The 24871-nt window shown below is 39.8% G+C and overlaps 1 protein-coding gene across 1 annotated transcript; it reads left to right on the top strand.

Annotated features, from left to right (window-relative positions):
* Positions 1 to 15368: 15368 nt before the first annotated feature.
* Positions 15369 to 20194, top strand: MRPL36 (mitochondrial ribosomal protein L36). The gene is made up of 2 exons (XM_036740819.1): positions 15369 to 15430; positions 19652 to 20194. Exon 2 carries the CDS (start codon positions 19665 to 19667, stop codon positions 20004 to 20006), a length of 342 nt encoding a protein of 113 aa, XP_036596714.1. The 5' UTR covers positions 15369 to 15430; positions 19652 to 19664; the 3' UTR covers positions 20007 to 20194.
* Positions 20195 to 24871: the final 4677 nt, after the last annotated feature.

Raw genomic sequence — 24871 nt, forward strand, 5'->3', positions numbered from 1 at the left:
ACATGATTCAGTTTCCTGGAATGGTGCTGGAAGACTGTCCAGGTTTCACAGGCATACAACAATGAAGTCAGCACAATGGCTCTGTAGATCTTCAGTTTGATAGGTAGTCTAATACCTCTTCTTTCCCATACTTTCCTTTGGAGCCTCTGAAACACTGAGCTAGCTCTGGCAATATGTATGTCAACCTCATCATCTCAAAAGTATACTTCCAAGGTAAGTGAACTTATCCATAGCATTCAAAATTTCTCCATTTGTTGTAATCAGTAGTTCCACATATGGTTGCGCAGTGCTAGCTGGTAGAGAACCTCTGCTTTCTTGGTGTTGATTATCAGGCCAAAATGAGCACAAGTGGCAGAGAATCAATCCATATGCTGTTGCATCTCAGCCTTAGAGGCTGCATTGAGTGCATAATCATCTGTGAATAAAAAGTTGAGCACCAACTCCCCACCCCTACTTTAGTCTTGGCTTGTAGGCTTTTCAAGTTTAATAATTTACCATCAGTGTGGTAGCTGGCCTTGGTGCCATTTTTGTCCTCATTGAAGGCATCTGACAACATTGCTGAAAACCTCATGCTTAAAAAGCGTGGGAGCAAGCACACAGCCCTGCTTTGCTCTATTGGTGACTGGGAAAGTGTGAGAATATTGTCCTTCATACAGAACCTGTGCAAGCATGCTGTCATGGAACTGGCATACAACACTAATGAACTTTTCCAGACAACCACATTTTGCCATGTTCTTCCACAAGCCCTTAGGACTGACAGTATCAAAGGCCTTGGTCAGATCAACAAACATTGTGTGCAGACCTCTGTTCTCCTCCTGGCATTTCTCCTGGAGTTGTCAGGCAGCAAACATCACATTGACTGTTCCTTGACTCTTTCTGAAGCCACACTAGCTCTTATACAGATGACTATCTTCCAGGTGAAGGTCCTCTTAAGGAGGACTCTGGTAAAAATACTATTAGCAATGACTAAGAAAGAGACTCCTCTGTCACAAGATAACCTATTTCTCCTTCCTTTATAGAGATGGACAGTGGAGGCCTCCTTGAACTCCTGGGGATTAACCTCCTCTTGCCATGGAAGCTGGAAGATTTCAGTCAGCTTTTGTATGCCTTGTAAGTCTCAGTTGGAATAGAATCAGCACCAGGCACTTTACTATACAGGAGGAGTCTGATGGCATTCAAAACCTCTTCATCAGATGGAAGTACAGCTAGAGAGGCATTGACTTCAACCTGAGGTATATGGACAATGGCTTCAGCATGGGTTGATGGTGGTCTCTCCCCTCCCGCAAAACCAATATCTATAATGAAGTTATGTAATGTAAATAATGTTAAGAGTCATGGATTCATGTATACTCTTTTTCTGTTGTTTTCTTAACTAAAGAAATGTCATATTCATTGGTGTTAAATTCAGAAGAAATGTTTTTAAATTATTTTTTAAAAGTACAAGATTTTAGGGTATGCATCAATTGGTTACCCATATCCCAGCACTACAGCAACCATCACTATAGGCTAATTAACTATAATAAAAACCCTCAAATGGAAAAATACCTACCTTTAAATGCAGAATGCATCTTCTTTCCTTTCATAAGCTCCTGAGCAGTATTATTTTATAGTCAGTAGCTAGTCAATAAAGCTCAGATTTATTGAAGTAGTGGAATTTCTTGTCCTGTCCCAAATTCCAACTTCAATATTTCTTTCTTTTGTCTCAGGATACTGACTGAACTGAATAATGTACCACCCACCAAAAGTTTAATATGTGGTGGGCCTCAAGATGACCTAGGGAGATTTAGGTTTCTAGTATCCTAGCAGTGAGATTTTTGAAGAGCTAATAACTTTTGCCATCCTAACACCAACATAGATCCCAATTCCAGCATCATGTGCTAGAGAAGAAGAAGAACTCTTGGAGTAAAAATACTGGTAATAGAGTAGGGTGAACTAGGCGATGAATTTAGTGATACTTAACAGTGAGTTAATGATAAATAGAGTAACAATAGAGAACAGAAGAGAGTAGGCCTCCTGCAAAAACTATTCGCAGGAAAATAAGAACAGTGGGAGCCAGAGTAGCAATCAGAAGGGATCTCCTGGGCCTATATTACAGATCTCAGAGAAGGAAATGACCTCAGTGTGACCAGCCCAAGCAAAGATCCTCCGTACAAGAATCTGGCAGTATTAAAACAATCGGATTTTGCTTTCTCAGAAAGTTTCAGGTGGGTAAAGATTTGCACACTCCTGAAAGCAACTCAGACCGCTTTTCTTCTCCTATTCAACACCGGGCCCATTTCACTATTCATCTATATTATGCTGATTACCCAGAACACTGAAGAACCTTCCGAAACAGATCTGTATTCACCCAAGAATCTGATCTGTTTGCACAGGAAAAAACAAATGCATGAGGAATGTCTTATTTCTATGCACTTGGATGGAAACCTTATAGAGCTGGTCTATCAGTATGAAATCAATACGAATCATATCAGTATGAAAAGTATGTCTGAATAGACTAAATAAATACAAGATATTCTGTCTTTGTATGCCCAGCAGCTAGCACAGTACTTGGCACTTAATAAATGCTTGTAGATTTATTGATTGATTGGAAACCAGAGAGTTTAGGCAACTTATCCATACATACAACTATTTCGTAGTAGGCCATGGTTTTATGATCCCGAGAACTGGGATCATCACAACTCTCTTATGAGACAAAACTAAGAGTTGCCAAGCATCATTGATTCTACCTGCTTAGTATCTCTCACACCCATCCCCCTCTCTATATTCATACCACAACCACACGAGTTCATTCCCTTCTCACCTGAACTATTGTAATAGTCTCCTGATTGGTGTCTCTACCTCCAGTGGGTTTCCTCTCCCAACTCTCTTCCCTCTTCTATCTACTCTCTGTTTAGCTGCCAAAACGATATTCCTAAAGCACAAAGGCAAAAATGAAGGAGTCCTTGCTTTCAAAGAGCTTACATTCTTATAGGGAGTAGAAATAGGTACATATCTAAGTCCAACTCAATAATTTGTCCAATCCAATTTATTAAGCACCAACTATGTGCCAAGTCATAGTGCTAAGGAGTGAGGATACAATTAATAAAAGACTGTTCTTGCATTCAAGGAGCTTATAATCTAATGGGGTAGGGGGAGAAAACACAAAAAAGCAAGAAGGAAAGTTTGAGGTAGATCAGGGGAATCTTGGTCAATGGAGTTGAAACCAGGCACAGCAGCAGATATAGAGTGGAGTGAGATGAAAAGTCCCATTTCTATACTTTATAAATGAAGGTATTGGGACCCTCCCTGTTAAATAATGGGCTCTCTTCTCTGAACCCCATGCATGCAGACCGGCTTTACTGCTAGCACCTAAAGAAGGATCAACTCCTTTTCTCAGTCTTTCATTCTGTAGCTGTCACCCCAGTTCTCTATGGGAAAAAATAATTAAAGTTTAGTGTTAGCATATGACAAGAGTGTCCCTAATATGAGGAGTAGAAAGTTACTCAATGTATTATGTAATTCAAGTATAGTTTAGCTATTTATTTCTTCGACACAAAAGAAATGCTGAACAGGTGACTCTCACAACAAGTACATATTAAAAAAAGATTTAAAACAGGATCCAGTAACTTAAGACTAGTGTTGTATTCTCCTGGAAAATAGAGACTTAAAACCATCAAAACATAAAGAATTTTCCCTCACTGCTGAATTGGCATTTCACATTTCACCTTTGCTCAGTACTGTCTAAACAGTTCTCTCCAGACAGATCTTCTGAGAAGCCTAGCAAGAGGTTAAGCGCCTTTCCCAAGCACAAATCCTGTAAAGTGCAGAAACTCCTCCTGCTGCCAGTGAGCTCCAACCAAGGGACCCAGAAAGCTCTTTAAGGCAGAAAAAGTCCATCTCAGGATCACTGTTTGCTCACCTATTTCAGACAAACAGATCCAAAACAGAGGAAATAGCAAAGCACCATCATCTCTTTGGAGCTTCACAACTCCTATGAGGCAGAGGCTATTATCATTTTACATATGAGTAAACCGGGGCTGAGAGGTTAAATGACTTGATCAGGAGTACACAACTTCTAAGTACCTGGGGATTTGAATTCAGGGCTTTCTGTGTCTAAGTCCAGCATTCTGATATGAATATATATATATGTATATATATATGTTATATATATATGCATATAATATACATATATATGTGCAGAATAGCCACAAAAGAATAAATACAAATAAATAGACAGTAATTAACTCCCTTGGGAATGCACAGTCTGAGGTGAGGTAGATAAGGTTTCCGGCATTTGCATTCCCTGTCCCTAGTACGGTAACCGGCAGAGGATGGATGCCAGATGCTTAATGATACCCAAGGGTATGTACAACTTCATTCATGTGGGAGGGAGTGGAAAGAGCACTCAAATTGGGTCAGAGGGCATAGATTGAAATCCCATCCCTGACACTTATTGTGTGACCTTGAGCAAGTCACTTAACCTCTAATAGGTTTCTGTTTCCTCCCTTGTAAAATTAAGGGAGTGGATTTAAACGGGGCCCACCTCAACGGCCATCTTTGTTTCTGGAACCTCGATAGAGACCTGCTGCTTCTTTTGCCCCATTTCTGACTCAAACAGCACATGCGCACGGTGCTGCTGCGCGTCCAGGTGGCCTTGGGTGTCTGCGCATGTCAGACTTTCCGAGGCTCCTGAGTAAACCGCCAGCTATAGTGGTTGATGACTAGTGCTCAGTAGGCTCTTGGTGTCCGCACAGGGCGGTGCAGTCCGGCCAGGTCCTGCTGCGAGGCTGGCGGGCTCACATCTCTCCTAAGTAGTCGTCGATTTGAAAGCTGGAAGAGAACTTTTACGTCATCCACCCTTTTGGTGAGCCCCGGGAAGTAAAGGGATTTAAATGCTCCCGGCCAGGTCCCAACCTGGAACTCCTAATGCTACGCCCCACTCTGCAGGTTGTCACCACTCGGTTAAACCTCAGCTCCCATGACCGTGACCTTCACCTAGTCTGAGCTTTGGGGCGGTGCCATGAGCAACTTCAGCCCCTGCCACCATGCCACCTCCTGGGTTTGGGGGATGCATTTCTCCCCAACTAACAACGTAACACAGGTCCCCTTCCAGAGAGATTATGGATTGAGAGATCCTCTCAGTGCCGAAGTGAAAATGGCCGTGATGGGAACTTTCGTTAAATGGGGATCCAGGAGTACAATTTTCACAGTTACATAGTTGCTTTCCTGAAGTGTTCATGTGAATCTCAACTCCTATTCCCCCTGACCCCCCCCTCCCAAGGCGCTGTAATGACTCTTGTGGGGAGAAGGCCTTGAAAATGGACACATGGAGTGGTGAGAAGCTAAGGAAACTTAGTGGAAATAGGTTTAGTGAAGGTAGAAAGGGTGACTTGATCTAGAACAAAAAAAGCCTTAAGAATAGGTATGAGAGGAGATAGAATATAGGAGGAAGGAAATGGAAGGATTGGAACTGGAATGTTCTTGTGGAGATGGTTTGTATCAACTTAAGGAAACTGAGAGCCCATAAGTGAGATATTAGTCAATTTCCTGTATAGGGAGACCCCAGTCATTCAAATTGGTGAGGCAGCACTCTACCAAGATAGGAGTTTGGACATAAAGCCAAAATTACTTGGGACTTCAACAGATAGACTCTGCTTCTCCAGCTGCTTTAGAAACCTGGGGTGGGGTGGGGGAGATGACTAATGAGAACAGTGATTCCCCAAGGGTCAGAGATTGGCAGAGAGGAGTAACAACAGGAAGTACACTGATGATATTTTTAGTTCTGTAAATATATATCAGGGTAACTGAGTAACATGGGATGGTATTTATGGCTTGCCTCTTCCATATTGTTTAAGATTGTGAGCTCTTTAGGGGTGCATTGGGTGTTCAGAGAGGACTAGCACTTCTGGTATGAGGGTTTGCCAAGCCCTTTTCAGGGCTGCTCATCCACCTTTGGTGTCCTCCTGTCACCCAACTCACCTATGGCTTTAAGAAGCTGTAGCATTCGCCGCAGCCATATTCCAGTAATACTATTCAAAAGATAGGCTAGACCAGGTTGAAGGTAACCAACAGACTTCAGACCCTTGAGTTGGGGAGTATCTACCCCAAACATGTGAAGGCTTCCCTGAGAAATGGGCAGGTGAGAAAAATTTGTTCCAATGACCATGAAGGTGGCTGAAGCAGGCACTGTGTCACACTTAGAACTTGGTCAGACATTGAAGATATCATCCTAGGCCAAAGCCAGTTGTCCTGACTTTTGTCTTGCCACTGGACTTTGATGACTCTGGAAGAGAGAATAAGGCTGATGACTTTGTGCAACTCTGCCTCAGTTAAATCCAATTCATGGAGTCAAGACATCACCCAATGATTTTTAAGTTGGTCTTCTTTGAAAACAAAAGACAAACAACAAGGCACACGTGTCTTTTGCCTTTCTTTGTAATCCCAGTGCCTGGTATACAATAGGATCTTAATAAATGTTTATTGGACTGATGGACAAATGGCAAAGCAGATGGTAATGCCTCTTCTTTAGTATCATTTCCACTATAAAATTCTATCAGTTTTTGGTTTTGAAATATGCAACAGTGCTCAGGAGATTGGTGGCAAAGACTTTTTTCTGGGTTTTTAGTAGCTGTGGCTATAGCACCTGCAGAAGCGATTGATTGCCAGGCCACAACACCATAGAGGTTGCTTCCCAGAATGAGGTCTGAGGTCACTGTGCTGGAAGCATTGCTATATTCCCAAGGCTTCTGAGTTCAGGCAGCTCCCATCAGGGTGTCAAGGTATGGTACTGAGAGGCAGCATGATATACTAAATGGAAAATTGCCCTAGAGGACCTTGGATTCAAGTTTTGCCATGAAACATACTGATTGTGTAACTAGGCAATTCACTTAACCTCCCATTGCACAAGACAACTATAAATTGTAGAAGTGTGACCTTCATTGGTAGAGGGAATTTTCTTACCAAGAAGTTCCCTGTACCAGGGAAATCATGGGTCTAGTACCCATCCCCTTTCATATAGTAAGTGCATTAGAATTGTGTAAAACAGCTCCCATATTTATTATCTTTATACTCCCTTTGGCATGAAACTATACATTGTTCATATTATGTTTTGTATGTGTTGTCTCTGCAATGAAGAGGAAAGTTCTTAGTAAAAGAATCAATTTTTATAGGTTCTTCTTCTGAATTCCCAGCAGCACTTAACCCAGTGATGAGCATATACTGTGTTTTGAATTGAACTTAGTTGAATTAAATAAAAAGAACATAGAGCTGAAAATCAGGAGGTCTTTGTTATAGTTCCAGCTCTGTCTTTAAATAACTACATGATTTTAAGCAAAAACAAATTACTTCTTTGTTCTATAGCTATCAAATGAGGATAATTTGTATTCTACAAGCTACAAGAAAAACCTTACCTTAGTCCTGTCTGATGACCTAATTCATATATATGTATATATAAAAATGTATATTTTTATATATACACATACATACATATATATACACATGCAGATATATACATACTATATATATATATATATACACATATATGTTCAAGAAACATTTAGTAATTGCTTACTAGTTGAACAGATCTGCTACATTCTGAGGAAGATATAACTTTAGATAAAGAGTGGTCCTTGACTTCACAGAACTTAAAATCTAGAAGGGAAACAAAAGAGAAACATAATTAAATGAGATACCTGTATTTGGGAAAAAGGGTTCTAGACCTGTGATTCTTTGTAGGGAACTCCCTAGTGAGCAAACTCCCTCTACAAAGGCAATTTTTAGTCTTAGACAGTTGCTTCTCTGTTCTAGAGTTTACATTCTAATGGGGGAAGATGATACCTTAAGGGAGAGGCAGAAGGGGGGAGGAGTGGAGACTGTTGGAAATGATGTGAAGCTTGTCCCTGGTCAGGCAGGACAAAAGAACCCTATATGGTCCCCCCAAGTTTCAGGTGAATTGGAGATGATAAGAGAGTAGGGCCATGATGAGGAGGCTACAGGAAATGCATGTAATGTCTAAGAGAGGGTTGTTTCTGGTGAACAAGAAGGTTTTATTGAGGAAGTGACTTTTGAGTTGGACCAGGGTGGATAAAAGGAGCTCAACAGACAAGGGCAGGTAGTGGACATTTTAGACAAAAAGAATATAAAGGCATAGAAGTTGGGAAGCACAAGCCATGTTCAGGGAACAGTAGAATATTTTGACAATGGAGAGGTATGATTTTAGATGAGGTCAGAAGAGCAGGGTTGGAAAGCCTCAAATGCCACACAAAGGAGTCTGAACAGCACGAAGACACTGAAAATTTTTGAGCAAAGGAAATTTTGAGAATTTTCTAGCATACCTAGATTGGTACCTAATATTCATTGCAACCAAATTGTAGAACCACAAAAGAATATGAACTTTTGGAGGTCATAGAAATGGGATTTGGCTTGTACATGTCACTCTCTGGTCACATCTGTACCCTGCCTGCCCCGCTCTGACCCTCACCCCTCCCCATACAACTTACCATAGAGACTTTGGAGGATCTTCCCTGTCATAGAGACTGGCTGGGCTAACGCACATGTAGTGGGTACAAGAGAACTCAGGTACTTTCCTGTTTCGGTGTCCTTGGAGAGAACTTCTACTTAGCAACAACTCAGCTCCTGAGGAAGGAAAAGGCAGAGCCCAGTTCCGTGCTCCTGTTCAACTAGCCACCATGACCTGGGTTGTTTAAATTAGTTGTAGCAGTGTCCAATCCACAGCTTTTTTTTCTCCTTCTCTTTCCCAAGACAGCAGTTTTGGGAAAAGTTCTATTTGGGGTTTAAATCTCAGTCTCTTTTCCTCTGTTCTCCTAGGACTGACTGGGAAGAAAGGAAAATTCAACCTTAGCTGCAATTGTCCTAAGGAACAGGGAAGCCTTGTTCCTTTTAATATTTTGCAGCATTATCTATTTTATTTGACATCACTAATAAAGTAAAGGGTGTGAATTGTTTGGGATAAGTAGTAATTTCAACATGGTTCCATTTTTTTTGACAGCAGTGAGTATGCATGTGATTTTTACAGACTGACTCAGAATGTTTAACCTTTATCAGATGAGACTGGACTGAGCTTGCTTCTTTACCTTTAGTTAGTTTTCTGAAAGTTGAGCACTGCATTTCATGTCATATACCAGTGCTTCATTGTTCCATTTGTTATGTTTATAATTCTGTGGTTTTTAAGAATCCATGCTACTCCAAGGAAATATGCAAAAGCTATAACTTTTTTTTACAATTTTTTTGAGGGGGGAAGGCAGGGCAACTGGGGCTAAGTGACTTGCCCAAGGTCACACAAGCTAGCGTGTCAAGTGTCTGAGGCTAGATTTGAACTCAAGCCTTCCTGACTCCAGGGCCAGTGCTCTACTCAGTGCGCCACCTAGCTGCCCCTAGTTATAACTCTTAAAGTGCACACTTCAATGACTGTTAGAGTTATTACAATAACTGTTAATATGGGGGAGTCACACATTTCAAGGGCCATTAAAGTCTGAAATGAACAAGGATCAGCATTTAAAAAAGTACAGCAGAAGCACAATAGAAAACAAACAAACAAAAAATCAGCCAAAAAAAAACCCTCACAAACTTTTGTTGCAAATAGTCTCATTAATTCTCAGAAATCAAGTAAAGATTTTCAGAGGGACTTGGCAACTGAAGAAGTTGTTATTGATTCCTCTATAATATGGCTTTTTGGAGTTGAAGAAGAGCAAGAAGAAAAGGGGGAAAATCCTGCTAACTGCTGCTAAGCGCAAGCAAATTGTCATTTGTAAAAGAAAAGATTTGAGTACTTAAAAATGGAAAGAAGGTAATATTTACTGATAAAACATGTTTTTACTCAGAGCTGTACTAAAACCATTATCAGAAGAGGACCAAATGAGCTTGTAAGATCTGGGATCTTCATCAGATTATAAAACATGCACCCCCAAAATGTTCTGGGGATATTTTATTTCCATTAGGGATGAAAGTTTTGTTTTTGTTTAGGAAATTATCAACTCTGATAAATATACTGATATATTGAGAAGCAGAATTGTTCTGGAATTACCGAAATTCTCAAATTGAAATACTGTATCATAACATGACTATGCCATAGATCATAAAAAGTTAAGAAATTTATCTAAGAGAAGGAAAATACACATGCTTCGGTGGCCTAGGACCTTGTCTGATTTAAAATCCATTCAAAATCTATGGACTGGAATAAAGGAGAGACTTAGAAAAATGGATTGTTTATTGTATGCCTAATGGCAGTGGGATAAAAGTGTGTTTTCATAATGATGAATTAAAGAATATGTGCCAAAATCTTGTGAATTCAGTGTCAAATCAAGTTTTAAAAAAGGATTACTGCAAAAGGAGGATGTATACAGCAAATTAAAAGTTTCTAAAAGATTTTTTTAAAAAGTTGTAAGATTTACTTGTCTAAGTCAAAATATTTAATGACTTCACTCTATCCCAGGGAATTTTCATGGCACTCTACATGGTCTTTAAGAGTGGTTTTGTTGAGAGGAGTGTGAGATTAAGAGGGAAAGCTAGACTATGGGAGAAAAATGGGAGTTCAAGTCAAACAGGAAGTTTTGCATTTTTGATAATTTCTGAATTCATTTCAGAGCTTGGTCACTAGATGTCCTATAACTTGGAGAGAATTAACAACAGAATAAACCCATAAACACTGTGAGGGATGGTATAGTGCTCCCTGAGTACACATTTTGGCCCTGTGTTTAGCCTGACATCAAATGATTCCCTTCCCTTACATTCATTTTTGGCTTCATATATGTCTATGGATTACTGTAATGATTGGTTCTTGGAGTTTATTATAAGTATATGTGCTAAATATTTAAAATTTTCTTTGTTAAGTTGTACAAGAGGGATTCTTGAGAATGAAGATATGACTACAATAATTAAATTTGCAAGTATACAATCGAAAGTATTCCTTCAGTATTGTATTCAACAAATATTATGTGCTTATTATGTATAACAAATTATATTATGAGCTGGGAATTCAAAGAAAAATGAAACTGACCTTGCCCTTAATGAGATTTCAGTGTGGGGGCAGGGGAAGGGAAGGAAGAAAGGAGGAAGAATACATTATATAAAAACAAAATGGGTAATTAGAGAAGGCTTCATTGAGTAAAGGTAGCTTTGAAGGAAGAATTCAGAAGCAGAGGAGAGGAAGAAGTGAATTTCAGGGACCAAGAACTTGAATAAAAATAGAGAAGAAAATTGTTTGTATATTCTTTGTTTTCTTTATGTATATAAATTTGTAACATCTTTATTGAGAAGTTTAAAATCTACTTGATAAATGAAGAAACAGGTTCAGAAAGATTGCAAGAAGTAATGAATCTGTTTATTTGCAATCAGTAAGAAAACAGACTAGTCTTTTGGAAAGAGTGAATGAAATGGATATAGCACATAGAGAAGAACATTTGGCCTCATATACAACTTCTATTTTATTATTCATTTAGCTGAACCTGTAAGCAAAAGCTGTTGGAGAATGTATTTTATAATTTTACTTTACATTAAGATTTAATTTAGTCTAAAAAATAGTTATTGACGTGTTTATTCAGAATGAGCAATGATTTTTTTGCTGGAAAATAGTAAAGGCTGCTGATTCTACATCCTTTATATCACCTCTCCATAAAGGAGGCCTGGTGGTTAAAAAAAAAAAAAAGAAAAAAGATACAGCAAAATGAAGCCAATGGGATGGAATACATTTAAAACCTGTCACTAAAAGGGGTTCTTTTAGGTTTATTTACATTTGCTTTTTGGATTATTTTAAATTGTTCTATTTCCATTAATTATTTATAAAGAAAATGTTATAATTTTGATGATAATTCATGATTTTTCTTTAAGATATGTACTTGTTACTTGACATTTGAATATTGTCAATGGCTAAAATGATAAACAAGAAATTTATAGAACAAAGAAAGCTGCTTTGCAATGCATGAGAAATTGACTCTGGCTATGGTCATATCTGAAGAGGGATCTGTCATTTTGCTAACTCTTATATGCCTCACTGATTCATTCAGAGGTAGAGTTCACACCTATTTTCCCCCCTGTCTTGCTATAGTCTTTATTTCAACAATCAATGCATTATGTCCTATATATCTGTCACCGTCTAACTCTGATATTAATAAATTATTATGTATATAAAAGTCAACATTCTCTTTTCTGGTCATCTAGTTAGACATACACCTGTTGTTTTGAAGTGCTCGGAAGAAACACTCTTTTCCTTTAAGATTTTTTCCTAAATGAATAAGTACTCTTGGCAGTGATAAAAATTAATTGTGGAACTTTAAGATTTGTCTGGTAACTAACGTCAGAAAATTTATTGCTAAATCCCTTAACAACATAATAGGTAATTCTCTAACTTAAATATATTTCTCCTTTGTATAGTTTATATGAACTCATAAATAAAGAAAAGATATGCCTGATGCCCTCACGATAGCTTAATGCTAGTGATGATTCCTGAGTTTTCTTCCACACCTCCAGTATTGGAATTTACTTAGGATTAGGATGAATATGTATGGTAAAAACAGTAGGTAAACACATCAAGATTTTACCCTCTCCTCTCTGTTTTCCCCTTTCCCATATGATTTTGATGTGTGTTCACTCTGTAACTATATAATAAATGTTTCTGTAGTTTACCATGGTAAGTATGATAAATGATAAATAGAAAAATAAAAACAACAAAATAAATAAAATATTCACCTGAGAGTGTCGTAAACACACAATAAAACTAATTTGAGGTTTTAAAATTTGAAAATTGATTGCAATAAAATGAATGTTAATTTTTTAGTAGTAACTTTAAACTGAAATAGCCTGAATTTTTTTTTCTTTTTAAGGGATAATATTTTCATAATAATTGACATTTGACTTATTTTGTTTGTTACTCTCAGCAAAGCCATAATTAGGAATCTCTGCCCCTGGGAAAAATCCAGCTGAGGAGCAGGAGGACACACATCGTATTTCCTTGGGGAGACGGGGCAGGGCAGAAGGATAGCAGGTATACCCTGGGAGTGACAATGACTATCATTTATAATTATCTCTTTACTCCCTGACTTCCACCTATAGGCAACCCTACTCCCTCTTCCTCTCCTAGAGCTCCCATTCCCTACAGGGCTTTGCACTTTCACAGATCTGTGAGGCACAGGAATATCAATATATGTACCACAATAAGAAGGAAGCATGCCTGACTATATCCCAATGTTGGCATTTAGGACAATGCCCAGTCATTTTGCCCTAGTTGCAGATCTTCCTAGGTCAGATATATAGTGTGTTTTATAATTAGATGCTTGGGGATTCAATGGAAAGATCATATGTTAGCTATGTGACATCAGACAGCTAGTTGTTGGAGTGGATAGATTGCTGGGCCTGAAGTCTCGTCTTTCTGAGTCTGAATCTGGCCTCAGACATTTATAAACCGTGTGACCCCTGGGCAAGTCAATTAACCCTGTTTGCCTCAGTTTCCTCATCTGTAAAATTAACTGGAGAAGGAAATGGCAAACCACTCCAGTATCTTTGCCAAGAGAACCCCAAATGGGGACAGGGTCAGACATGACTAAAAAACGACTGGACTGTCATTGATGTCATGTAACTCAGTGAGTCTTAGTATTCTTATCTGTAAAATAAGGGGGTTGGACTAAATGTCATTTAAGGTTCCTTCTAACTTTAAATCTATGATTCTCCAATCTTGCTTAGATACATCTCTTATAGCATTGGTGAGTGTGATCCCTTTACTAGTACAGCTCCTGGAATCATACATTTAGAGTAGGATTCAACCTCAGATATCATCTAATCCAACCTCCTCATTTCGAAGATGAGAAAATCTTAATCCCTCCAAAACATCATTCTGGGCAATTCTTGTACCTGTCTTTATGTAAATCTTCCATAGTAGACCTGTTGAGGTTAGGGATCCATTTGATGAGGTTAGGGAACCGTATGTTTTAGGGGTGCTTGAGACCCCAAAATACCAACACACCGGGTACTGCCAAATGAATTCAACTCAAGCCTTCTCACAGCCAAAGAGAAATAAAATTTATTAGAGTGGCCATATTGGGTTGTCTTAAGAAATCTCACCATTTACAATTGCATGCTCGTTTTCACAAGCAGGCCAGATTCCATCTGAAGTAGATGGAATCTGAGCCCCTTCATGGAGGCAAGATGAAACTTATATACAGGAAGATTGTGGGAGGGATCTAGGGTGGTCCTGGGGTGATGGGAGGAGGGGTTTACCGAAGGCCTTGAGGAGCAGTCTAAGGAGGAGCTTGATGGGACTGGGGTGAGGTCAGACTCCAAGAACCAAGAGATTAAGGGTGGGAAATAGCTAAAGACTACCTGGAGATAACTGACAATGTAGGCCTAGGCTGGTTTAAGGGTAACAGATTTGGGCATAGACACTTAGATAGGATCAAGGGTGGAAGCTAGCCAGACAATGGTGGGCTAGGCTAGGTTAAGAGTGACCTGGTCTAGAGATTTGGGCCTAGCAATAATGAAAGGCTTATGGCCTCAGGCAAAAGCCTCATCTAGTGGGAAAATTCCAGGGGAGTTCAAGGGGGCTCCCACATTCCACATCAGACCCATCCAATACTTGGGAGGAATTCTTTTAATCCTTTTAACTTCTTAGGATTATTAATGTTTTTTACCCAGTCATTGGATCTATATCTTGTTGAAATCTAGAAACAATATTGCACATTTCAATGAGTCTTCTTTAATGAGTATATATTTAGCCTCTCCCATCTTGCCATTTTAATGAAATTTATACTTAATTTAACACAGAATGCCCTGTAACAGTCATATAACGTATTTAAAAGATCTAGGAACATAAGCTCCCATATGTACAAAAGATACATAAAATCCACCTATGCAAATAAAGCCCTATGTATAGAGGACGCAGATTTGTAAGGGAAGCTCCTGTTTTTATGGAATAGGATCTCATATTTAAAAGAAGTTTGGACTGGGCTTCATTTGTAATATGCTCTCACATGTAAAAAAACGTAAAATAATGATGGTCTTTAGTAATAATTATATCTGTGTGCTAGTTGTTCAGGCAAACCACTCCAGTGTCTTTGCCCAGAAAACCCCAAATGAAGTCACAAAGGGTCGAAGGTGAGGGAGCAACAAGAAAGCACGTTTGTGTATGATAAATATTTTTATTTTTGTATACAAAAGCTGGACATATATATGTCAATTACGCCGGTTTAGGAAATTCTCTTCAGAGGTTCTCCCAAACGGGTGGATCTCCGGCACGGCTGTCTTAACATTTTTTTCCCAAAGGGGGAAATCACAAGCATAGCAGCCAGTCATGTGACCACTCAAGCAGCCATCTTTACTCCTGGAGCGAGAGCGTCAGCGTCGCGCCTTCGTTCGCCTCCCTGCGTGTGACGTATAAGACGTAACGCATGCGCAGAGCCACGGGAGCGGCGAGATTTCCCGGCGGGTCTTAGACAAGTTGCTGCAGGTAAGGCTCTTTGGTCGTCTCGGTTGCGGTGACACTACCCCCCCCCTCCCCTCCCACGAGAAGCGCGTTGCGGGTACCTCTCAGTTCCACCACCCGCACCAGGTCAGTGGCATTCTGGCATTCAAGCCGGCGGCAGTCGGGCGCGCGAGCCCCGGACGCATTCCTCCCCCTAGGCGCCTAGGCTCGGAATGGGCGCCGGGGGAGGGCCCTGCTCTCCGTCGCCCCCTCCCTCTGCTTAAAGGGGCCGCGCCCCCACCACGGGAGCCCTCGGACCCGGCTGAGGAGAGCTCCTTGTGAATGACCTTGAGCGAGACTTTACTTCCGTCTCTTGCCCCTCGCAGACCATTCCTTCAGTGAGCATTTATTAAACTCCCATTGTGTGCCAACCACCGTGCCAAGCGCAGTCACCGTGTGAGCAAGGCGCTTCACCTTTCCTGGGCTCAGTTTCCTTATGTGTAAAATGGGCACATTCATGCCGGTAGTACCTATCCCTCAGGGCTGTTGGGACGCTTTGGATAGGGTTCAGTATTGCATTAAGCCATCCCCAGACACGCCAGTGTGGCATGTATTTTTAAAAAATAATTATGCTTATTTTAACATTAAAAAATTTCGAGTTCTCAATTCTCTCCCTCCCTCCGGCCCCTCCCCCACCCATTGAGAAGCAGTATGTTGCCCATTATGCTCGAAAAGACCTGGTGCCCCCGATTTCCCAGCCGCGGTTAGTGGGTTCCACGGAGTAAGGGCGCTGCCTCTATTAATAACTGCTCCATACACTCCGAGCACGTGGGCAGTGCGTTTGTGCCAGAGGGCCAGGCTGGCGTGGTACAAACCGGACTGGTCTTGGGAAGCCAAAGACCTGTGTGCTAAGCCCCAGCTCTGATGCCTTCCCAATGGAATGTAAGCTCCTCTAGGGCAGTATCCTCATAAAAGCAGATAGACCCTTATTTAGGGCAGCAAGACCGTACCGTTCCTGGAACTGCAGGCCTGGAGTCGGGAAGACCTGAGTTCAAATTCCATCTGAGACATTTGCTAGTTGTGTGACCCTGGGCAAGTCACTTAACCTTTACTTGCTTTAGTTTCCTCATCTGTAAAATGGGGATCGTAATAGCACCTTCTTCCAAGGATTGTTGTGGAGATCAAAGAAGACGATTGTAAAGCACTTAGCCCAGTGCCTGTTATCTAATAAGTGCTGTGTAAATATTAGCTAAAATAAATATTGTTGTTATTATTATTATTGTAGTAAGATAATAGATCGGGAACTGGAAAGGACCTCAGAAACTATCTAGGTGCAATCCCCACCTCCCGTTTTACAGTTGGGCAAGCTGAGGGCCAGGGAGGTTCCGTGCTGCATGTCCAGGGTCAGATGGAGAATAAGCATCAAAGTCAAGTCAGCAAGCATTCATTAAGGACTTCCATTTGCCAGGCAACAGAGGCAAGGTTTGACATGTGTGAGGTGAATGTGACCTGGACACATCACTTATCCTTTTGGCTACAGTATTTTCATTGTGTAAAATGTGGATGGTCACATTTAATGCCACCCCTCCCACATAGTTGTTTTTCTTAAGGCTTGGAAGAAGAGTGTTCCCAAACCTTTAAAGTGCCATTTATTCATTCATAGAACATACATTTACCCACTTGTTTGCAACCCTTGGTGTTAGTCTCAGGTAGATAGGAAACATATAAAATAAGTTCCTTGTCCTACTTTAATGTTACAAAGTGTTATTATTACTTATGCAAAGATATATACAGTAGTTTGTGACCTCAAGAAGCTCTTAGTCTCATATAGAAGCTAGGGTGTAGCTGCCTTGTTCACTGGTTTAGGACTGAGTTTTAGAAATCAGCCCTCATAATTCTCATCCAAATTCTGAATCTGACTTCCCCTGCCTAGTCCTGGGCTCATGGAAACTTGGAAATAATGTTTGCTAGTGCAGCTGTGCTTTTAATTACAGGAGTTGGGGTTAAAAATTTGAGGTCATTGTTTACACGTAATGGGGTTTTTCACACAGTGTCATAGAAACTGAATTGGAAGGGGAAATTAGATTATCCAGTCCACCTGAATCAGACAGAGAATCTCCTTTACAACAAAACGCAGACCTCTTGTGAAAGAAACCATTACTTCCTGAAAAAGTCCATTCCACTTCAGGATAGCTCTAGTTATTTAGCCTGAATTTACCTTATTGCAACTACTGTACATTGTTCCTAGTTCTGCATTCTGGGGCCAAGCACAAGTCTAATTCATCTTCCAAGTGACAGTCCTTCACATACTGGAGGAAATGTGTCATGCTCCTCCAAATCTTCTCCAGACTAACCATCGCCAGTTCCTTCAGCTCCTCCTCACATGGCATTATCTCAAAACTATTTCGTGGTTTCTAGCTTATCAATATTTTCCCCCAAAGTTACACTAGAACTCTTTCTTTCTGTCTCACACACACACACACACACACACACACACACACACACACAGAGATATAGTTCTGAACCCCCAAATAGTTAAGTAGGGATAAACATTCTACACTTGGGTTCCAAGATGACCTTAAAAATACTACATGGGCACAAGAGTCATGGTTGTAACAGCAGTTAGTCTGAAAAAGGTCTGGATATTTTTGTGAGCTCCAAGCTCAGTTTGAGCCTCCAAAATGAATGCAGTTTTTGTGTTTGATTAAAAAAAGGCATAGTTCACAGGAATAAGGAGGTGAGTGTACAGCTGTACTCTGCCCTGGTCAGACCACTCCTGGAAGATTGTGTTCAGATTTGAGCACAGACAGTGGTGAACTGAATATTCAGAGGAGCGCTACCTGGATTGGTAAAGGGATTCCAGTGTAAGGACTTGTTGAAGGAGTTGAAGACACTTAGGATAGAGAAGAAGGCTAAGGGCAGGACATGATGGATACTTGTCTTTAGGTATTTGAAAGGATATTCTGTGGAAGAGGGCTTAGATTCATTCTGTTTGTCCCCAAGAGATCAGAACTACATTCAGACTTGATGTAAAGAAGGAACATCGTCAAATTACAACTTTCACAAAGTGGAGTGGGCTGCCTTGGAAGGTAGTGAGGTCCCCACTGAAGTGCTTCATGGAAAGACTAGGTGATCAGTTCTTGGATGTGGTTTGGGTTGGATTAGGAGGCTCCTGAAACCCTTCCTAACACTGAAGTTCTGTAGTTTGGCCGGGGTGGAGTATACTAAGATACTCATCTCCCCATTCCCGCACACGTAACCTAAGATCACATTGGCCTTTTTGGCTAACGTACTTCACTATTGACTTGTTTAGCTTGAAGTCTCTTAAAACCTTCAGGTATTTTTCATATAAATAACTCTCTGGCCATTTTACCCTCATCCTATATTTGTGAAGTTGATTTTTTTGAACCTAAAAGTTTATTTCATCTTATTAGATTCAGCTTAAAGTTCTAGATTGTGGAGATCTTTTTTGAATCTCAACTGTTATATGTTAGTTATATCTCCCAGTCCTGTGTCATTTAAAATTTGATAAGCATTTTTCGTTGCCAAGTAGGTTAAGTGTTGATATGAGCAATGAGAAATTTTTTAAATGTTCTGCAGGATAGTATATATTATTAAGGGTGCTGTGTTTACAACAAACTCTTTTAATTTTGTATATTTATTCTCCCTGAAGAAAGTAGTTTAACGGGAACTGAGCAAGAGCTCAGCTTTTTGTAAGTTTTTCTTTTGCCATCAAGCGGCCGTTGACTCTCATTCTCTCCCATTTATCCCAAACATCCTAACCAGTCCCACCAGGAAAAAGAATCTAAAAACCACTCAACAGAGCAAAACATTAAAAGGATCTACAGATCTAAAAGGGTGTGTCTGTCTCTCTGTGTATGTGTCTGTCTGAGTATGTGTGTATGTCTGGGTGAATTGGGGTGTTGGGAATAGAAGGGAAGTGTAGCCTGCCTATTAGTGTGTGATAACTTTTTTTCTCTTAATGTATTTAAGCACTTTATTTGCTTTTTCGCTGTGGGAAGGGTCAGTTTTGCCCTTTTCCCTCCTCACAATCATCATTTCTAATAATGTCCATTTTCTACCAGTTAAAGAATGTGAATGACATCTGGGTTTTATTAACGGGCCTGGGGATTGATAATAGTTGTATTTATGTTGACTAGCTTTCCTAAGCTTTGAGCCATGAAAACATTGAATAAAATGGGGGAAAGGTTATAAGTAGTATCAAATAAAGGGGAAGTAAAAAAATCTTTTTTCTTCTTCCCCCAGGTTTGACTAAAACATGACATCTCTGTTTGTAAAGAAAATGATGCTTGCCATCAGCAGTCCTCTTTTTCACATGAGCAGGTGTTCAGCAAAACCTTCCTCAATCTCTGCATTCCTGTTTGCATCACGACAAAGTACAGTCTCCATAGATGCAGCTCCCATGCAGTATAGCTCAATAATTCATCCATTTCTTTCACGTTACCTGCTTCCATCCTTTCAACCTGCCCTTGGGTTCAAAACAAAAGCTGTTCTAAAGAAGCGCTGCAAGGACTGTTATTTTGTGAAAAGGCGTGGACGATGGTTTGTGTATTGTGCAACAAATCCAAGACACAAGCAGCGACAGTTGAAGTCTCTTTGATTTCTGAAATGACATTCAAAACACCATCTATCCTTCGGAAGACTTAATTAATTGAAGAAAGCAAAAGAAACAAATGAAGTCAGTCAAATGTTGGAAAGAATACTATTAAATAATAGTATCATAAAGATGGATGATAAAATAGTTTTTATTTCTTTAACTGTCATTTAAGAAATACATTTTAAAATTTGTTTTTCTCTGTCTCTATTTTACCTCAACCTTGTTTTCAGCATGGCTGTCTTGATAGGAGTTCTTAACCTGGTGCTCATGAACTTTTTTTTCTTTTAAAAAATATTTTGATAATTTTTTCAATTGGTTTCCTTTGTAATCCTTTGTATTTTATGTGTTTAAAAATATCATTCTGAGAAGAGATTCATAGGTGTCACCAGATTGCCAGTGAAGTCTCTGACAAACAAAAAGTTTAGAACTCCTGTTAGATTGAGACTAAAGATGAATGAATGAAAAAGCATTTCTTAAGAACCTAATATTTACAAAGCACTGTGTTCTGGAGATAGAACTAGGAAAGTGGACACAATCTTTGAGATTGGGAGAACTCACATTTTAAGAGAGAGAGACCACACATGTAGGAGGTTTTCATGTGTCCAGGTGAAGTTCATTTTAATGTTTATTGCTTGATCATGATAGACTTTTTTTTCATTATAGGTCTGATAGACAGTAGTGACCTGAATGAAATTCAGGAAATCTGGGTTCTGACAAAGCTTTTCCTTTCCAGAGACATTATCTTATCCTCGATGTTTCTAAACAAGCCCAGATGAATTGCCTCCGTGGTTCTGAAAGAAATGACAAATATGATTGGTCAATCACTGTTAGTAATCCTTGAAAGAGAGGTACTGTAGGATTGGAGATGGGCAAATGTCCCTATTTTCAAAAAGAAGTGGAATCTACAGACTCCATAGGCTAATGAGCTTGATTTCCATTGCTGATAAAGTTTTAGAAAGTATTATTCGAGAGGTGGTTAGGGAACAACTAGAAAAGAATGTATTGTTCAAAAGATGGCTTCATCAAGAATAGGTCATACCAGACTCTCCTTATTTCCTTTTTTGCCTGGGAGATCAAGGGAATCGCTAAAGCTATAGTTCCCTGAATGTTAGCGAGATATTGGACAAAGTCTTGTATGCTTTTGTAGAAAAGAAGAAATGATGTGGGTTAGATGATAGCACAGTTAGATGAAAAACTGGTCGATGGCTGGACCCAAAGAGGATTCATTAATGGGTCTTTGACAAATGAGGGCCCCAGTGTACCTGTGCTTGATTCTGGGCTATATTTAAATCTTTTAGCAGTAATTTTGTTAAAGACTTTGTAACAAGAGATGATTGTATTAGGTGTAGTAGCTGTACTACCCAGAAATGATGTGTTTAAAAAAAAAAAAAGGTACCATTAACATTTTAATATAAGATACTCAAGAGACCTGAGAGACTCTTATATCAAGATTGTTTAAAATTATGTTAATTCTAGAAACAAAGGGTGAAAGGAAATACTCATAAGGATTGTGCAAATGTGAGTTTTGTTCACCAGGAACATAGTGCAGTGAAAAGAACACTGGACTTAACAGCAGGCCTGGAATCAAGTCCCGACTCTACCAGTTACAGCTTTGCTCTCTGCCTTCTACCACAAGTCCCATAATTTCTCTGGTCCTTGGTTTCCTCATCTGTAAAATGAGGGGGTTGAACTTGATGATCTCAGCAGTCCCATGTAGTTTTCATATGCTGTACTATTTCTACTTCATGAAATCTTTGAATATGAGATGAGCTACATCTTAAAATGGTGAATTCAATTCTGTAAATGCTTTGATCTTTGATGGCCAAGACAATGCTCTAAGTGCTAGGGATGAAAAGCTATACATGGAACAGAAGCTGCCCCCAAGGAGCTTAACATTCTCTTAGGGGGATATCATGTGTACACAAATAAATGTATTATATGGAAAATTTAAGAGCACCGAGCCAGTAGGATGAAGAAAAACTTCCCCAAGGTGGTGGCACCTAAGGCTGTGCCTGGAAGAAAGGGATTTTGAGAGATGGAGATGAAGAGGGAGAGCATTCCAGGCATATGAGATGGCTTGTTAGGATATATGAAGGCAGGACATGGATCTTTAGTTCAGGAAACAGTAATCCAATATGGTTGGAGTGGAGAGTTCATGAAGGGGAAGTATGCAAAGGTAGATGGGAACCACGTTGTGAAGGGCTTTAAATCCCAGGCTGAGGATTTTGTAATTTGTTCTAAAGATGGCAGGGAGCCCCTGAATGTTTTCAAAGTGGTCAGACCTGTGTTTTAAGAGTGTTCTTTTGGCAACTGCATAGAAGAGTATGTTAGAGATGAGATATACTGGAAGCAGGAAGATTAATTAGGAGGCTATTGTGGTAGTCTAGGTAACCAGGTCTGAACTAGGGTAGTGGCTATATGAATAGACAGACACAAGAAATGTTATGGATGTAAAATCAACAGGATTTGTCAGCTCACTGGAGGTGAAGGGGAGAGAAGAGTGAAGAATGAATCTTAAGATTTTTGAACCTGGGTGACTAAGAGGCTTTTGGTGCACTCAACAGAAGTTTGAAGGAGGGACAAGTTTAGGAGGAAGATTGTTCTGTTCTAAACATAAGCTAACTTACAGAACATCCAGAAAGATATTCAACAGATACATACATTATTGGAGTTCAGGAGTGAGATTGCAAATAGATAACATAGACTTAGAAATCGTCTATATAACAATGTCATTCAAACCTGTGGGGGAGGGGGTGAAAAGATAGACATCACAGATTGGAGCCATGGGGTGGTATTCCCAAGCTGGGGAAGGCAAGGAAAGACCCAGCTAAGAGATTTCATAGTTGAGAGATTATTGACTTTAGACAGAACAGTCTCAAATTACAAGGGGTTAAGAAGTTGAGTGAGTGAATGTACAGTCTTCCTAGAAATTTAGCAGTGAGAGGGAAGAAAAATACAAATTGGTAGTTTGAGGGGAATTGCAGGATCATGTTAATGTGTTTTTGGACAAGCAGGTGTGTAAGCAGTGGCAAGTTTTATTTATTTTTTTGGTGGGGGGAGGAGGTAAGGAAAGATTGAGGGGAATTATTGATGGCCCAAGATACTGGAGTCAACAAGAAGGGACAGGATCAAGGGCACAATTAAGAGGTATTGACCTTGACAGAGATAAGAGCCTCTTTTTTTCTCAGACACAAGAATAAAGGAGGAGAGGATGGGTGAATGTGGAGTTTGAATGTATGAAGTAGTGAAGTTGGAGATAAGGCCATCTATTATTGGTGGGAGTAGGGAAGAGTTGGGGTTTTAAGGAAGGATCAGATATTGAGGGGATTTGGATAGAGACAATTAAGGAAATTTTTTCCATACAGCACTGCAGGCATTCTTGGAATTAGATAGAAAGTTGTAGCAGACCCACTTGGGTTGGTATTGTGGCTTCATCCAGCATGTTGAACAGCTTGGAAATAAGGAATAAAGGTATCCTGATGATGATAGTGACTCAAGCCAGTGAAAGGAACCACTGCTTTACATAGTTATAAATAAACCTCCAAAACTATTTGAGAGACAAGTATAGACCTGGTGAGCAGGAAATATGAGGGAAATCAGGTTGGAAGTGGAGAATCCCATGTATCTTTTATCTAATCTTAAAACAGCTGGGCAGTGAAAAGGCTGATAAAAGTAACAAGGTATATTTTAAATAGGTTCCACAAGAGGAACTGCTCATTAAGGGAAACTAAGTGGGTTTGTGGGTTCCAAGACCAACCCAAAGCTAAGTTGTGAAATAGATTGTATTCAGTTGCTTCCTTACTCCAGTTACAAGCCTAGCAAGATTACTGACCTAGGAATCAGAAAACTTTGGTTTAACTCCCAGTTTGCTCACTTACCAGCTGTATGACCTTGTAATTCAGGGACTGGGAACTGAACCTAGTAGTCACTTATCCCTGAGCCTTCTTTCCTTATCTGTTGAAAAAAAGGATCAAACAAACATTTATTAATCACCTAGTATGTGGCAGACACCATGCTAAGGTCTGGGGAAACCCCAACAAAAATTAAACAGTTCCTGCCCTCAAGGAACTTACATTCAATTGAAAGTGACAATCTCTACATGTACTAGAATATACAAAATGAATACAAAGTAATTTAAGGGAAGGCAGCAGCTGAAAAGGTCTCAGATAAAAAATTTCCTTGAGTTGCTTTTAAGAGATAGGTAAGGAGGTGGCTAGCCTATGTGTCATAGAGATTAGGAGTGGAATCTTGTGTAAGGAATAGGAAGAGGACCAATTGGTTAAACCATAGCTTTTTTTGAAGGAGAGTATTGTATAAGGCTGGGAAGGTAGGTTGGAGTCAGGTGATGAAGGGCTTTAAGTGCCAAACAAAGGACTTTATATTTACTTCTCAATATAGTGAATCGCTGGAGTTTACTAAATGGGGGAATGACTGGTCACACCTGTGCTTTAAGAATATCACTTTGGCAGCTGTGTAGAAGATGCATTGGAGAGGCAAGAGTCTTGAGGCAGAGAAACCAAATAGGAGACTCTTGTAATAGTTCAGATGAGGAGTGATGCAGATCTGAATGAGGGTGATTGTGAATATGCAAGAGATGTGAAGGTACCATCAGCAAAACTTGGAAACTGATTGGATATGGGAGATGAGGAAGAGTGAGGAGTGGGAGATGACACTGGCATTGTGAACTTGTATAACCAGAAGGATTGTGGTCCCTTCACAGAAATGGGGAAGTTCAGTAGTGGGTTTTAGGGAAAACATAATTAAGGTTGTTTTGGAGATAATGAATTGGAAATATCCAATAGGCAGTTTATGATGAGAGACTGGAACTTAGGAGAAAGACTAAGTTAGATCTGTAGATCTCTCAGAGT

This window comes from Trichosurus vulpecula, chromosome 1 (genome assembly GCF_011100635.1).
Source record: "Trichosurus vulpecula isolate mTriVul1 chromosome 1, mTriVul1.pri, whole genome shotgun sequence".
Taxonomy (NCBI): Eukaryota; Metazoa; Chordata; class Mammalia; order Diprotodontia; family Phalangeridae; genus Trichosurus; species Trichosurus vulpecula.

Excerpts from the sequence above, each read along its gene's own strand:
- MRPL36 (XM_036740819.1), top strand. The coding sequence starts at position 19,665 with ATGACATCTCTGTTTGTAAAGAAAATGATGCTTGCCATCAGCAGTCCT.